Source organism: Corapipo altera, unplaced genomic scaffold (genome assembly GCF_003945725.1).
Source record: "Corapipo altera isolate COAL_440 unplaced genomic scaffold, ASM394572v1 231, whole genome shotgun sequence".
Classification (NCBI taxonomy): Eukaryota; Metazoa; Chordata; class Aves; order Passeriformes; family Pipridae; genus Corapipo; species Corapipo altera.
This window is the reverse complement of record NW_020885037.1, coordinates 326,078-342,051: the sequence shown is the minus strand read 5'-3', so window position 1 is coordinate 342,051 and position 15,974 is coordinate 326,078. Positions and strand designations below refer to the sequence as shown.

Sequence of the window (15,974 nt, the reverse complement as noted above, 5' to 3'; positions counted from 1 at the left end):
TTTTTTTCCCCAGAACTTACTTGTAAAGTTACAGTATGGGAGCTGAACTTTTAAAAAAGGGGGAGAGAGGATAAGCAGCATGTTTTTATTCCCGAATTATAATGGGTTGTCCCTTTATATCAATTTGGACAAAGATCAAAGGTAGAACAGGGCTTTGTTCCACTAATTTTTGGCTACTGTTGCATTTTGCATTACCTCAGAGTGGCAGATACAGGTGTGGTGGTTCTTTAATACCTCTGCTAGTTCTGCCTGTTGCTTACCTGGGTGATTTTTCTGTCCACCTCCTCTGGATGTACAGATGCAGTGAGGGCTTGTCGAAAATTCCCTGTGAGGTGTGTGTGTGAGCCAGTCTCTGGCTGGAAATCAAACCTTCCTCAAGGTGTAAGTACCTGGGCAGGTTTTAAAACCAATCCTCAAACCTCAGGCTTAGGAAGGTTTCTGGCTGATGTGGTGGGGCCTGTGGGCCAGATTTGGAGCAAGCAGGAAAGGTGCTGGGATGCAGGATTTCAGGAAGGGAAGGGTATCAGGGATTTTGTGAAAGTGGCAGGGTGTCTTTGAGGGAGTTTTGGCTACAAAAGCTCTCTTCAGACTCAGGGTTCTCACCCAGGGAAAGGAGAATTTAGTGCTGCTTTGTGGGGCTTTTCTTCAGAGTATTTTTCTGCAGAAAGTTTGAGGACCAAGTGTCAGAAATTTGGGATCTCTGCTCGTCTCTGCTTCAAGTTGTTGAAATTGCTGCGCTGGGAAAAACTTCACAGATCTCTTGTGTGAAACTTAGTTGGTTGAGAATTTCTTACCTTTGCAGCACTAATGTAAAAAGCTGGAAGAAAACATTTTTAACACTCCCCCGAGGATGTTTTGATCAATATACTTTTTTCCCCCAAAAAAAAACCTGTAGAGGAGAATGCTTTTCCTGAGTTTGTGCTTTGCTTTTCCTCTGTTCTGGTTTGCCCACAGGGAAGCTCTAATGATTTCTCTCATGAGAGGGGATCAGCCTCAAGTTGCACCAGGGGAGGTTTAGATTAGGTGTTAGGGAATTATTTTTCATGGAGGGGGTTCTCAAGCACTGGAAGAGGCTGCCCAGGGCAGTGGTGGAGTCACCGTGCCTGAAGTGTTAATAAAACATGTGGCTGTGGCACTTGGAGATGTGGGTCAGTGATGGTGGTGGTGCTGGGTTGATGATTGCACTCGATGATCTTAAAGGTCTTTTCCATCCTTTACAATTCCACGATTCCACGATGCTGGAGTTGAGCCTTATAAAAACATCTGCTTCTGTTTGTGCTCGTTCCTCTGTTATGGTGTTACCACTCGGGCTCTTGTGTAGAGGTGTGGTGCTTCTGGAGATTTGGAAGGTTTTGTGTATCCAAGTTCTTCGTTTTGGGGTTTTTTGGTGTGGTTGGAGCCCGAGCTGCTGAACAAAGACACCCCATTGCCCTGCAGGGCAGGGAGCACCATCCCCTCCACGCTGGTGCTTGGGACAGCCCTGGTGGGAAGGGACGGGTCGGGTCCCCAAGGCTGGATGTGAAGGAGTGGGGTGGGTTATGGCAGCTGCAGGAGTCACCCAGCTTGGTGTGGCTTGTTCCCATCAGTGTTTCTGTGTCTGTGCCATCCCAGCAGAACCCAGCTGGAGTGTGGGACCGCTGGGACAGGGCTGGCTGTCGATGCTTCACCCCGGGATAACGCGGTGATGCTGTAAGAGGGATGCTGACAGTGCCAGGGTGGACAGTGTCCCGGGATCCCTGAGAGCAGAGTCAGGGGTCCTGCAGCCCCCCAAGGGCCCGCAGTGCCGGGCTTGGCCTGGAGCGGGGCTGGGGGGAGAAGTGAGAGGAGGGAGCGCATGGAAGAGGAGAAGGAAAATCACTTTGTGCTCTCCCCATCGTCCCCCCAGCGGCTCTGGGTGTGTGCTCTCGATCACCCGTTTTCCCGGGTTATTCCTGTCTCCATTTCTTCCCAAGGCAGGCGGCGGCTGGGTCGGCTCAGGGATTTTTTTGTTTTTTGTTTTTTGTTTTTGTCTTTTGTCCCTCGCTTCCCAAGTTGTGCAGATCCTGTGCGGGCTGAATGGGAGAGCGGAGGGGAGGAGACTCCTGTGAGGAGGGAGGAGGGGAGAGGGCCCGGGCTGGCAGCCGCTCTCTCCTTAAGGATATAAGGCAGGAAACAAAGGGTGAGCTGCACATGGAGAGCAGGGGCACCTGGCAGGCCTGGCCCTTCAATAGCCTGCCCCGAATGCAGCTTAATCCGCACGGAAAAGTCTGGGAATGAGGGTTGGGGGTGGCTCGGGCTCGGTCCCAGTGCCCGGGTCAGTGTTGTTGGTGGGAGCCAGGGGCAGATAAAGCCTCGGAGCTGTTGATGGACGAGCATGTAAAATCCTTTGCAGCTTTGCTTGCCCTTGCCTTTCAGCCTTGGGGAAGTGTGACAGACCCCAATTTGGGACCTTGGGATCAGTTTGGCCTCGCAGCTTCGGTGCCTGCAGGGTTTCTTGCTGAGAGAGTTTGGGTTTTGCAGCTTTGTACCAAAATGTCTCCTTTCTGGGCCTCTTTAAAGTCTTTGTGTCTCTGGGGTGGAAGGAGGTAAATTCTGTGTTTTGTGACATTTAAAGGGCACAGAGGCAGTTCAGCAGTGCTCAGAGTCGTGAACTGCTGGGGGCAGTTTCTGTGTGTTGTGAGCAGCAGGCAGTGCTGCTGCTCGAGTTGGGGGTTGTTTGGGCTTCCCCCCAACTTTGAGCCTCTCAGGTGTGTGGAGGTCCCCCCAATGTCCTGCATGCCCCTGCCAGAGGGTCCCAGAGCACCCCAGCCCCTCCTTTCTGTGCTCACTGTCACCTTTGAGTTGTGGCTTTGCCCCTGATGTGCCGTTGTCCCGGAGCAGCTTGGGATGATCCTGCCTTTTGCGAGACCTAATCCCAATAAAAGTTTTTCTTCTGACCATTTCAGTGCTTTTCCTTTGGGCCAAGCTTCCCCAGGAAGAGACAGGACTCTCAGTCATTTCAGGTGGGTTTGTTGAGACATTTGTGGGCTTTGAACAGCTTTTCAGTTCCAGTGCAAAATGAACACAGCAAAACCACGTGAACCCAAAGGGCTCTGTTCGTTTAAAATCCTGTCTCTGAGTGTATCTAATTGTTCTGAAAGTTACTCTGCACTTTGTAATTTTAAAAGTAATGAATTAAAGACACTAAACCCTAAATTGGAGCAGCAGATCTTGGAAGAGGAAGCAATGCCATGTTCTTCATATAGGAGGAGTTTCTTCCTGGCCTCACCCACAGCTCTGCCCTAAAGCTGTTGGAGTTGGTTATTCCTCTCTCTGGATCGAGGCAAAAAAACTCCCTTTATAGTCCTAAAAAGTGATTTACAAATTTGAGGCTGGACTCAGGCTCTGTTCCTGGGTGCTTATCCTGCTCTGTGTTGTCTTCTGGCCAGAGTGTCGGTGCAGCTCCACAGTTATTCCAGCTGAGGAATAACCAGTGATGGATTGTTTGCTCCCCCTCTCCCTGCCCTCCAAAGATGGATTATTTTCCCCAGCTGGCTCGTTTGCATGAACACTTTGGTGTTTGAGCAGTGGTGGTGGTGGCAGGGAGGAGATCCAGGCAGGATAAGCAGCTTGGGAGCAATCAGAGCCAGGAGCTTCTTAAGCAGATGTTGTGTGGCATGACCACAGTCTTTAAGTTTTAACTCCTTTGAGAGGCTATTTCAGTTTTAGTATAATTCCTTTTAACCTTGCCTCAGTTTCTGGGAGAGCTTTTAATCCTTTGGTTGTGTTTTTGTTTGTTTTATTTGTTTTGTGTACAGTCTGACTTGCACTAATTCCTTTGCCACTGTCCCATGCTAGAAATTCTCTTCTTATGCTGCTTTTCCCCTAAAAAAAGCTTCAGGGCAGCAGATAATATGTGAAAATAGACTTTTCCTTTGATCTTTTGTTCTTGTTGTTGAGAAGACCCTGGAGATGTTGTCAGTATCTCACCAGTGGGAGGTAAGGTGGTAACTGGCATTTTTGATCTTAAAATGCCTTTTCCTCAGTTAAGCTGTTATAATATAATGGATTTATGTGGAATGAGCTTTCTCCTAGATGGGTGCTAGGATTGGATATGCAAGTTGAAAAGTGGAGAAATCCAGAATGAGAGAAATTAGGGGAATGAAGAGGAGTTTTTATGCTGCTCAGTGAGGTGAAGAATACTTTGTCCTTATTGTCTCTAGAGTTCTACACTGCAGCCATAACATACTGACTTATTTTGCTTTATGCATTAAAAAAAATGAGTTTATAATGTTATATTATTAAAAAAGCCCCAATCCCAGAACCCCAGCAAAGTGTTTGTCTCCAGGTTGAGTCTTTCACAGGAACCCAGGTATTTAAAAGGAATCTCTCTCTTCCCTTTTGCCAATAATGGAAAATTTTCCAAGGTTTTGACCTTTATCTTTGCACCACTTAAGCTTTGTAATTTGTTGTTCTGCAGCTTGTCAGCAGCTGCCTTCTGGTTTTCCCCCTGCTTCTGGGTAATCCTGAAGTGTTCAGGATGCAACCAAAGCATTGTGTTTAAACCTGAATGTGCTGCTCAGGGGGGAGGGAGAGGAGATGAGGAGACATTTGTGGTGCTGGTCAAATGGGACATTCCTGGGAGAAGAAATTGTGCTTGAAAATGGGCATTTGTTATCTGAGACAGCTGAGTGAGAAGTTCTTCTGTAATGAGATCACCCATGGTGGTTGTTGTGTGAATTGTGCCACGTTCATTGACGGGATCTGAACCTTCCTCTTAATATATAAAAACACTTTACCATGGTCTGCACTTAATTTGCCTCTTCCACATGAAAAGCAGTTAATATGAAAGCAGAAATATCCATTTAGAGTTTCACGTGAGCTTCGTCCTTGGAAAATCAGCACCCGTTTTTCGGGAAGGAAATAGGAATTGCCTCTGCTGAGCTGTAGGGAGTGCTGGGGTTGGAATCCAGAGGGTTTGCATTTCTCTCCTGTGTTTTTTTTCCCAGCCCCAGTGGGAAGAAGTTCCGGAGCAAGCCGCAGCTGGCCCGGTACCTGGGCAGCTCCATGGACCTGGGCACCTTCGACTTCCGCACGGGAAAGATGCTGATGAACAAGATGAACAAGAACAGGCAGAGGATGCGCTATGACTGCTCCAACCAGGCCAAGGTAAGAGCAGATGCAGTGGCACTTCCCCTCCCTGCCTGTTGTTGTGCTGCCAGAGCAGTGGCTGGGATATTTCAGGGGCTGGGGCAGAGTGAAAATGAAGCGTTTTGTGATTGAATTGTGAAGTTGGAGTTGTGTGAGAACATCTCTGTTGGGGGGGGTGGGACAAAAGCAATTCCCTGCTGCTCCCAGGGGGCTGGTGCCATGGAAAATGTGGTGCTACTCAAGATTTGTGCAGAAGAGCACATTTGTCATCTTCATCTCTTCCCAATGTCAAAAAAGACATGGACCTGTTGAAGTGAGTCCAGAGGAGGCCATGGGGATGCTCCAGGGGCTGGAGCCCCTCTGCTCTGGAGCCAGGCTGGGAGAGCTGGGGGGGTTCACCTGGAGAAGAAAAGGCTCCAGGGAGAGCTGAGAGCCCCTTGCAGGGCCTAAAGGGGCTCCAGGAGAGCTGGAGAAGGACTGGGAACAAGGGATGGAGGGACAGGACAAGGGGGAATGGCTTCCCAGTGCCAGAGGGCAGGGTGAGATGGGATATTGGGAAGGAATTGTTGGCTGTGAGGGTGGAGAGGGGCTGTCCCAGGTTTCCCAGAGCAACTGTGGCTGCCCCTGGATCTTTGGAAGTGTCCAAGGCCAGGTTGGATGGGACGTGGAGCAACCTGGGCTAGTGGGAGGTGTCCCTGCCCATGGCAGGGGGTGGAACTGGATGAGCTTTAAAGTCCCTTCCAACCCAAACCATTCCATGATTCTGTGATCCCACTCCCTGGAGTGTGGGCTCACCTTCTCCAGCACAGTCTCCTGCAGAGCCCCAGATCTCCAGCTGGCTCCTGGGGCTGTGCAGCAGCTCTGCCCTGCCCTGGTCTTTGGTCTGGGAGGAGAGGAGGGACCTGTATCCACAGGGGTGATGCAGCCCCCAGCCAGTGGTTCAGTGGAGTTATCCCAGGCCATACCAGTGTCAGCTTTGGAATTGATTGAAGAGAAGGAGGCATTTGGGGCAAAAATCTGGAGAGGGAAGAGGATGGCGAGGCCTGTTTGTAGGACAGAATAAGAGTCTGTGTTAGCACCTGGTAATTTGGGTTGTTAAGGTCCAGTCAGGGTGACAGTGATGTTGGAGGGCTGTACTCGAGTCTGGATTGATCCACTCAAATCATTCCTGAGTATCTTCATTTGTTGCTAAAATCTTTCTCAGAACCCAAAAGCTGATGTCTGTGCACCTAAAATTAGTGTGAAAAAAGCACAATGCTTGTATTTTAAATACCTCAAGTCAAGAACCATCACGGGAGCGATGAGAACGTTTCCTCCCGGCCCTGGGAGCTGCTGTGATATTTTGGGACCTGCCCTGAGGCAGAGACCAGCAGCTCACACACCTCTCAGGCTAAAAATTGTGCCCAAACCTCTCAATAAATGTACAAATCGTTACCATTGGCTTCTGAATGGATTAGCACCCAGATGGTTCAGAATTATATTTGTCCTGAATACATCTTTTCTCCATCTCATGAATAAATCTGTGAATCAGATGCAGTGTTTGCATCCTCGAGAACAAAGTGTGTCCTAGAGCCATTCCAAGAGTTGCATCTTAGATTTTGGGGATGAGGAACAGTCTTCCTGTGTTTCCACTAACAGAAAATGCAGTCATACAGTGCAAAATTGATGAAGAGCTTCATTTAAAAGCTGAGTTTCGTTCAGAACTGAAGGTAAAAAAAGGCATCCAGATTCCAGCCGTGTTGGTTTGTTTATTGGTCTCAGCTGGGTTTAAATGGAATGATTTAGAATAGTTTCTGGGTTCACAAATGAGTCTCTAAATCCCTCTTCATAATTTTTCTAATTACTACAAATATTGGGTTGTCGTCTCCTGGTTTAGTGATCTACAGGTGGCTTGGCAAAGCATTCTGCCTACTAAATTCAGTGAAAATGGAGCTAAAAGTGATGTGGTATAAACTAGAAAGGGTGGAGGCTGGTATGTTAAAAAGAATGGGTGGAAAACTCTGATTTTGATAGGTCTAAGGCAAGATTTGAATTTAGTTATGCAGTTTTAGCAGTCTAACTTGTATAACTTGAGATCAGACAAGATTTCAAGCCCATGATCTGTTTGCTGCTGCAGATCTTTGTGGCTGCAGTAGCATTTTGGCAAATAGAAACTATTTTGGGGGGGCTTTTCCTCTGCTCTTGCTTGAAACAGGGCAAGCCTGATTTGAACACAGCCCTGCCTGTGAGACAAACAGCCTCCATCTTCAAGCAGCCTGTCACAAAGATCACAAACCACCCCAGCAACAAGGTGAAGAGTGACCCCCAGAAAGCTGTGGACCAACCCAGACAGGTAAGACTTGCAGCTTCTTCTCCAGAAAACCGAGAAACTCCTGGATTTGCTACTGGAAAGATCCCAAAATAAACCACTTTCATTCTGTGATGCTGAGCAAATGCTCCCTGGAGATTCCTGATCTCTGGGATTTTGGAGTCTGGAGAAATCTGGTATTTCAGAAGCTTTGCCTTGCAGTGCTCCCAGCTTCTAAAAGCAGAGCAAACCCCATTTCCAGTCTGTAGTTACAGGCTGTGTGCACTGGGATTTATGACTAAACTCCAGCCTTTGGTTAGATCACAATTCTGCAGTAGCTAAACCTTAATTTCCTTAATGCCCCAAATTTAGTCAGGTGTTATAATCACTTCAGGGATCATTTAGGATTAAAATCACTGTCAAATGTTCCAGTTGTATGGGAATTCCGTGTTTGAAATCTATGTTCCTGTACAGGCCACATCCAGTGTGGTGTTTGATGTAGTGCAAGGGATTGTGTATCAGTAGGAGTTAACTCTGCCAGTGTGAGATCATAAATTCACTTGGAATGTCATTATTAGTACAAAATCAAAGTGGTTTTCTTATCAAACTGTGTATTTTCAAATGAGAGAATACACCAAAATTAAGGTAAATCAGCTTAATTTCATCAGGTGAAAGGATGCAAAAAGAGTGCTTAGGACAAGGAAAGGCCTTGGTAAAATGAGCTGTACTTGTTGGAAGCAATTCTCAGTACAGTTGAACTTCTTGCAGTTCAAGGGGGAGTTAAAATCAATTGTTCCAAGAGGGAAAGTGATTTCAACACAATTTAAAAATTCCCTTTCTGAACTGCTGCTTCTCCCATTGAAAACTTTTTTTCTGCAAACTTCAAAACTGCATTTTGAGGGCAGTTCATGTGAACCTAGTTCAACTAGAACCTTCAGGTGTGAGACAGAGCCTCTCTGAAATAGAGTTGGGTGGTTTGTTTTGATGGCTGTGGGGTTTTTTGTGTTTTTTGAAGAGATTGGCAGAGTTTTACCCTGTTTTCCTAAGGAAGTAGAACCCGTGTGTTCACAGTGTTGTTGCTGTTCCCGTGGTTTTGATAGTTAAGACAGTAAAAGAACACTAAAGATATGACACTGACCTCCAAATTCTGAGCTGGATAGAGATTTGTGTCCCTGCTTTAAATATTTTATCAGGCAGCAGAATGTTTGACCTTCTGCTCACAAACTCCAGATGTTTCTGCAAAATTTCAAAGCAGTGCTGAGGCCCTGGCTTAAAAATCACAGAATCCCAGAAGGGAAAAGGGGGTGGGATTTGCTTGGACTGTTTGGGGTGAATCCTTGTTTTCTCAAAACCTGGATAAAATTGGTTTTTTGAAATATAATTGATCCTCCAGCTGTTCATTGATCACCCTCATGAACCCAGGTGGAGAGTTGAAGGTGTATCAGGTGCTGTAACTGCCTTTCCACCAAAGCAGATATTCAGATGTTCCTGAGGAGAACCTGTGACTCAAAATCTGGTGAAGGACCAGACCTGGTGGTTCTCATGAGAAACTACTGGAGAGGAAGAAAGCAATACTTTACCTTGGGTCCAGTCCTTGCATTCCTTAACTTTCTGTGGGTTATCTGAGACAGCAGGAGAGGAATGGGGTGTAAAAAAGGCTGTCTCACACTATGGGCCTGCAAATGAAAGCCAGCAAGCCTGGCCTTGCTTCTCCAGCTCAGAGCAGGGAAAATACCAGGCCCTGGAAGAAAAGGAAATCTGTTTGAAGGCAGCAGGTTGGGACAGGGGAGTTGTGGGGCTGATTGACAGTGAGGATTGTCCTTCCTGGCAGATCCCTTCTGCAGTAAATCCACATGGAATTGTCCACAGCAGAGCTCTTCCCTCCCTGCACAGGAAGCAGGTGCTTTGTGGAGTTGACAATTCTGTTTCTGTTTGTGCCAAGAACCCCTTTCTTTGATTCCAGCTCTTCTGGGAGAAGAAGTTAAGTGGACTGAATGCCTTTGACATTGCAGAGGAGCTGGTGAAAACAATGGACCTTCCCAAAGGTTTGCAAGGTAATCAGAGCCTGCCCTTCACTCAGGGAGGGCATTTTGGTGCCTGTCAGCAGTGAGCTGCAGATGTTGTGTGTGCCTGGCAGTGCCATGGTCACTCCTGCTGCAGCAGGAACTGCCAGTGCTCCCTGGGCCTGAGAAAGGTGCCCCTTGGCCTGAGAAAGCACCAAAGCAAAACTTCTTGACATTTTTGGGGTCCATGTTCCAGAAACAGCAGAGTCAGAACTGGCTTGGGTTGGAAAGACCTTAAAGATCACCCAGTCCCACCCCCTGCCATGGGCAGGGACACCTCCCACTAGCCCAGGTTGCTCCAAGCCCCGTCCAACCTGGCCTTGGACACTTCCAGGGATCCAGGGGCAGCCACAGCTGCTCTGGGAAACCTGGGACAGACCCTCCCCACCCTCACAGCCAACAATTCCTTCCCAATATCCCATCTCACCCTGCCCTCTGGCACTGGGAAGCCATTCCCCTTGTCCTGTCCCTCCATCCCTTGTCCCCAGTCCCTCTCCAACTCTCCTGGAGCCCCTTTAGGCCCTGGAAGGGGCTCTCAGGTCTCCCTGGATCCCTCTCTCCTCCAGGTGAACCCCCCCAGCTCTCTCTCATTTCCATTCAAACATCATGGAAACACCTTTCATTCCCGGTCTAGCTTTCCTTTATTATTGGTTTTGTGTAACAGAATGAGGAAGTGCCCTGGGTTTGAATACCCCTGGAGAGCTGCACAGGAGCTGTTCCAGTGTCCAGGATTTATGTTGTGTTAGCTCCCGAAAGCACAGCGTGTGTTTTGCCATTCCACTTTCACTCCTGCTGTCCTGATTTTGCTGCTCCCTGCCCTGTGCACTGTTGGTTATGGCTTTTCCTCCCTCCCTGCAGGGGTGGGCCCGGGGTGCACAGATGAAACCCTGCTCTCTGCCATCGCCAGTGCCCTGCACACCAGCACCATGCCCATCACAGGCCAGCTCTCTGCAGCTGTGGAGAAGAACCCTGGGGTTTGGCTCAACACCTCACAGCCTCTCTGCAAAGCCTTCATGGTGACAGATGAAGATATCAGGTATTAACTAGAAACACCACTTGGAACAAAGTCCCTTGGGGTAAAACAGTACTTTTTTTGTGGGTGTCTGATAGAGCACTGTGGCTTGGGAATTCATTTGAATGGCTCCTCAGCAGCAGAGGAGACAAAAATTGTCACACAGAGCTGCTCTCGTGTGCTCAAAGCCCATTGTTTTTTATTTTGGCCGTGCTCAGTTACTCTGAAGTTTCAGGTTTTCATGTCAAAGTGTCCTTTTGTTGACAGAGGTGTCTGAATTGGGGTGACCCTGATTAGGCATCTCTGAGCAGAGATGGAATTGGAGAAATCCTGAGCAGTGTGATTGGATTCTCTTCACCCTTCCTCTGTGTCAGTAAATAAAATAAAATAAATAAAATTTATGTGTTGACCAGATCAAAGTCCTGCCTGCTGTGGTGGCAGGGAACAAGGTACAGTTTATTTAGCTATAGGTTGCTTTAACAATGAATTATATTGCTAAATCAGGACTGCTCAAACTCAGCTTTAAGTGCATGGTAGAGAACTGAAAATACCAAACAGTAACCTCCAGGTGTGCTGTTTGCTCTCACTAAATGTTTAAAGATAATCCTTGCTTTGACTGCTTGAGGAATCTTTTGGATTACAGGATGAATTTTTTGTGCTTGATTTGTACCGGAATGACCAGGAAAAACACTCTGCTTATAACTTTGATTTCCTGTGGCTGAGCTGAAATAGGAGACCTATGAGCCACTGATTAGTGATCTCTTCTTTACTGGGACTTTGACAGCAAAGGAGCCATAAAATTTAAGGTTTGGACTCAGAAGGGGAACGAGCAAAAGGAAATTATCAGAAACTTCCTTTTTCTCCAGTCTGATTTTTGGAAACCTGGGCAGGGCAGGCTGAGTTTTTCTTGTTTAATATTAGTAGTAGGAGTTAAAAAGAAAAAAAGTCTTTGAGTCAGCTGCTAGATTGGTCAAATTCCAACCAGAATTCAACAGGGCTTGTAGCAGAAAATATTGGGCAGGTTTTTAAAGTGTTTTTCATCTTCCCCATCAATATAGTGCCAAGGGTTTTGGCATTATGAGTGCAGTTCTCAGAGGGCTTTTCCAATCCATGCTTGTCTGTCCAGCCTCGTGGTGGAGGGGTTTGAGGTTCCTTTCCCTGGGAGGTTCCTTTCTCTGGGGGTTGATGGTGGGTGTTCCTTGCTCTGGGCAGGAAGCAGGAGGAGCTGGTGCAGCAGGTGAGGAAGAGGCTGGAGGAGGCCCTCATGGCTGACATGCTGGCCCACGTGGAGGAGATCGCCAGGGATGGGGAACCCCCCTCAGAGAAAGAAGGAGGGGAGGAAGAAGGAGAAGAGGAAGAAGAGGAGGAGGAGCAGGACCATGACCAGGAGATGGAGAATGTATAGTCCAGGTAAGGTGCCAGTGTTATTGCTCACCTTGAACTGGACTTCACTGGAGGCAGGAAGGTTTTCAGGGGGAATCTTAAATGTGGACAGATCTTTGCTTTTTAGCCTGTGCTTTTAAAGGGGTGCTGGTTGTGTGTCAGGGGAGACCCCCCCTGCAGAGCTGCCTCCAGCCCTGGGGAACAGCAGCAGGAGGACATGGAGCTGCTGGAGAGAGTCCAGGGATGCTCCAAGGGCTGGAGCCCCTCTGCTCTGGAGCCAGGCTGGGAGAGCTGGGGGGGTTCACCTGGAGGAGAGAAGGCTCCAGGGAGACCTGAGAGCCCCTTCCAGGGCCTAAAGGGGCTCCAGGAGAGCTGGAGAGGGACTGGGGACAAGGGATGGAGGGATAGGACAAGGGGAATGGCTTCCCAGTGCCAGAGGGCAGGGAGAGATGGGATATTGGGAAGGAATTGTTGACTGTGAGGGTGGAGAGGGGCTGTCCCAGGTTTCCCAGAGCAGCTGTGGCTGCCCCATCCCTGGCAGTGTCCAAGGCCAGGTTGGATGGAGTTGGGGAAGGGTCTGGGGCACAGTCTGGTGAGGAGTGGCTGAGGGAGCTGGGAGGGCTCAGCCTGGAGAAAAGGAGGCTCAGGGGGCACAATCCCAGCTCTCCCAGCCTGTCTCCCAAGCAGAGGGGCTCCAGCCCTGGGATCAATTTAGTGACCTCCTCTGGAGCCTGTGAGGCAAGAATCAAGAATATGGAGGGGGGAAAAATGGAATATTTAGGATGAATAACAGAAGAAAAGCCCCTTTGGAGGGAATGACACCTGGACTTCAGGTAGAAGGGTGATTTTTATGTTAAGCAATCCTTCAAGTTGGAAGATTGATTACAGTGTGAAATCTGCTTGGCCTTTGGGAGATCCCATCTTATATTTGGGCTTTCTTCCCGTTTTCCCACATCACTAGCAGTAGCTTTTGGACAGTGAATACCTTGAGGTCTTTTCTGCTACAAAGGTCTGGCAACAGCAAGAACTAGAACAAACTGTCTGCTGCAGGTGAAACCCAGGAGATAAAGACATGGATATGTTATGGCCAAGGGAATTCTTCTTTTTAGAACTCACTTGCCTGTAAAGATACAAAAAGTTCTTGTTGACTTACAAGGTCTTTTTTGTCTCTTCCAGGGAGTTCCATCTAAGAATTCCCAGTATAAAGCCAATCAGCAGGGTCAGCACAACCATTTACAGAGCCAAGAGTGCACCACCAGTCCAACTGTACCCCGGAGCATTTGGATGTACTTCAGGAAACACGGGAGCTGATGGTTCATTCTCTGCTGGGGAGTTTTGCAGGTGGAACTTGACTAAACTCCACTCCCCCTCCTTTTTCTAAAGGGGTGGGGTGATTGGGAATGCAAAAGTGGGAGGGGATAAAGGAATATCACATGGTGGGAGGGGAAATAATAGGAACCAAATTTGCTGTCTTTTTTTTTATTATTATTTTTCGTGGGTCAGTGCGAGGTGATACATTTTTAAGCTTTTTTTATCAAAATGCCTTTAATGACCCATAGAAACAATTTTCTCTCTAACCCGGGAGAGAGAGAGAGATGCTGTTTCACTCCTTGGCTACTCTGCTGTGGGCTACCTGTTTGTACCTGGCTGTAGGGAGGTCATTTCATGTCGTGGATTGTCATTCCATATGTGAATTCCAGTCACTGAATCGCCGTTTCCTCACGAGGCCACATTGGTCTTGGAAGTGCAGTCTCAGAGCTGAACTGCCAGTGCCTGGTCCCACCTGAGGTTTGGGGAGTAGGGGAAGTTACACTCGAGGAATTGGGCTGCCAGCTCTGGTATTTGGGCTTTGGGGTTAGTTCCACACCACACCGAGAGCACTCCCGAGCACGGTTTGGACTCTGTGTGTCCAAACACTCTGAATAGAGTTTTGGAGAGAAAATATACCCAACCTGAGGTGTATATTTTGGTTTGGTTCAAGTCCAGTCAGAAGGACTTTTTTTTCTCAACTGGGGATGGAAGGATGACTCATTTCTGACTGACAATGAGAAAAACTTCCTCCTTTTTCTCTTCTGGTGCCAAGAACCTGCCCTCTGTTCCTCTGTGTGGAGGGAAGGGGATCCATTCCAACAGGTGTGGCCACACACCTGCTTTCGTGTGCAGTAATGTTCTGACCTCTTTAAAAAAAAAAAAAAAAGAAAGGAAAAAGGTTGATTTTTCTATAATTGATATCTAAAAAGGAATTTAAAGCTTTTTATTAAGTGTTAAATCTTTTCTTATTTGCATGTGCAGTGAAGTGACCAGCATTTTGTGTCGAAAATTGAACTGATGTGAAACCTGCCTTAATGTGTTTATAAGTATTTGGCTTCACCATGGGTACCTTGATTGATTCCTCAGTCTCTTCCAGTACATCTGTGAGCATATTGGGGTAACTTGTGGCTAAAAATGGATTTCTCTGGGGAGGGAGACAAGGAGAGGGGAGGAAGATGAGAGTTTATAGCTTGGAGAATGCATTGACTGGGTTGCAAAAGTTATTTTAGTCTTAGGGTATCCATTGCACAATTCGTGCTGGGAGAACAGTAGAAAGTGGTGGATTAAATACTGTGCCACTGACCAATTGTACAAGTTGGTGGTATCCCAAAACTTGGGGAAGAAAGTAGCTCCCAGAGCCTTTATTGTGTGAGGACCACCAGCAGGGACAGCAGGGGAAGAGGGAGTTGCCTTTGGGAGTAGTTCAGCTTCGTGATCCCTGGAAAATATCCCCTGCCAGAGTGATTGATCCTGTGTTCACCCTTTTCTTAGAGGTTTGAAAATACAAACCCCTGTGATGTTGCTCACTTGAGTACTGCAAGGAGACTGAGCTGTGCTTTGCTGCTGCTCTGCCAGGTGCTGCTCTGGGGAGCTGTGCCTGGCACTGCAAGCAGTGACCATTATTTTCCTTTCTGAACAGTCTGTTACGGTTATTACTCTGTAAACCTGTCCTCTTGTAAGTCATGGTGTTGAATTAAATGTTTCTCACAAAGAAGAGGTTCCTCTAGTCTGCCTCAAGCCCTTACCTGGAGTTTGCTCTGCCCCTCCCAGTTATCCCAGCAGAGATGCTCAGGGGGGATTTGCTGAGGGCTCCACTCTGAGATTTGGATCCTGATATTTGGGGCCTGGCAGAGGGAAATACAGAGGGAAACTTGGGGAAAACTGTTAATTCTTAGTGCAGAGTTCCCTCCTGTGTCCTCCTGGAGTGAGAGGCTGCCAGGGTGTCCCATCTCATGGGCAGGTTGGTTATAGAGAATCATGGAATCAGTTGGAAGAGGCTGGAAAAGACCTTGGAGATCATTAAGTCCGACCATCACCTCAGCACCGTGTTCACCACTAACCCCTGTCCCCAAGTGCCACATCCACACGTTGTTTGAACACTTCCAGGGATGGTGACTCCACCCCTGCCCTGGGCAGCCTGTACCAGGGCTTGACAACCCTTTCTGTGGAGAAAAAACCTTCCTAATCTCCAATCTAAACCTCCCCTGGCTCCACTGGACACCATTTCCATGTGTCCTTTGAATCCCAACCCCAGCAGTTCATAACCCACACCAGAGGTGTCCTTGTGAGCACAGCAATCACCTTCTGACACTGTTTCTTTTGTAAAGCTTGTTTAATATCTAGTGATGTCTTTATTTACTTTTACTTGGATCTAAACCATAAGCATTTGTAGAACCATACCATAGAGGATTGTAATGTTGATACTCATATTTTGATTCACTGAATTATCAAGTTTAAATTGCTGCCACCTCTCATTTTCCCCACTGTGCTTTCCCTGTCCAGCTTTCTCTTTCCTTCAGAGATTTATAAAGATTATTCATATTTCTGTTCCTATGGAGTTGACTGTGCAAAGTGCCAAAAGGGGCCCAGGACTCCTCTCACAGCCAAAGAAACTGGAATAACTTTACCTGCTTATCAAGACAGGTAAGTAAACCAAATATTTCTTCTCACTGACCATGATGTCTTTCTCAGGTTGCTGCAATAACTGGATTAGTTTGTCTTATCACAGCCTTGGAAGTGAATAATGGGGATAAAGTGCCATCATCAAATATATCCCCAGGGTGGAGGAAGCAGCTTTTTGAGGTATGAC

General features: G+C 47.6%; 1 protein-coding gene across 2 annotated transcripts in view; it reads left to right on the top strand.

Annotated features, from left to right (window-relative positions):
• The window catches only part of MBD3 (methyl-CpG binding domain protein 3), a 16,122-nt gene extending 1,243 nt beyond the window's left edge, over positions 1–14,879 (top strand). For both annotated transcript variants that reach the window (XM_027668406.1, XM_027668407.1), the window contains exons 2-8: positions 2,925–2,981; positions 4,968–5,127; positions 7,304–7,441; positions 9,360–9,450; positions 10,318–10,495; positions 11,684–11,881; positions 13,031–14,879. In XM_027668406.1, the coding sequence (XP_027524207.1) occupies positions 5,026–5,127; positions 7,304–7,441; positions 9,360–9,450; positions 10,318–10,495; positions 11,684–11,876 (702 nt within the window). In that variant the 5' untranslated portion in view covers positions 2,925–2,981; positions 4,968–5,025 and the 3' untranslated portion in view covers positions 11,877–11,881; positions 13,031–14,879. The remainder of the gene's footprint in view (positions 1–2,924; positions 2,982–4,967; positions 5,128–7,303; positions 7,442–9,359; positions 9,451–10,317; positions 10,496–11,683; positions 11,882–13,030) is intronic.
• Positions 14,880–15,974: the final 1,095 nt, after the last annotated feature.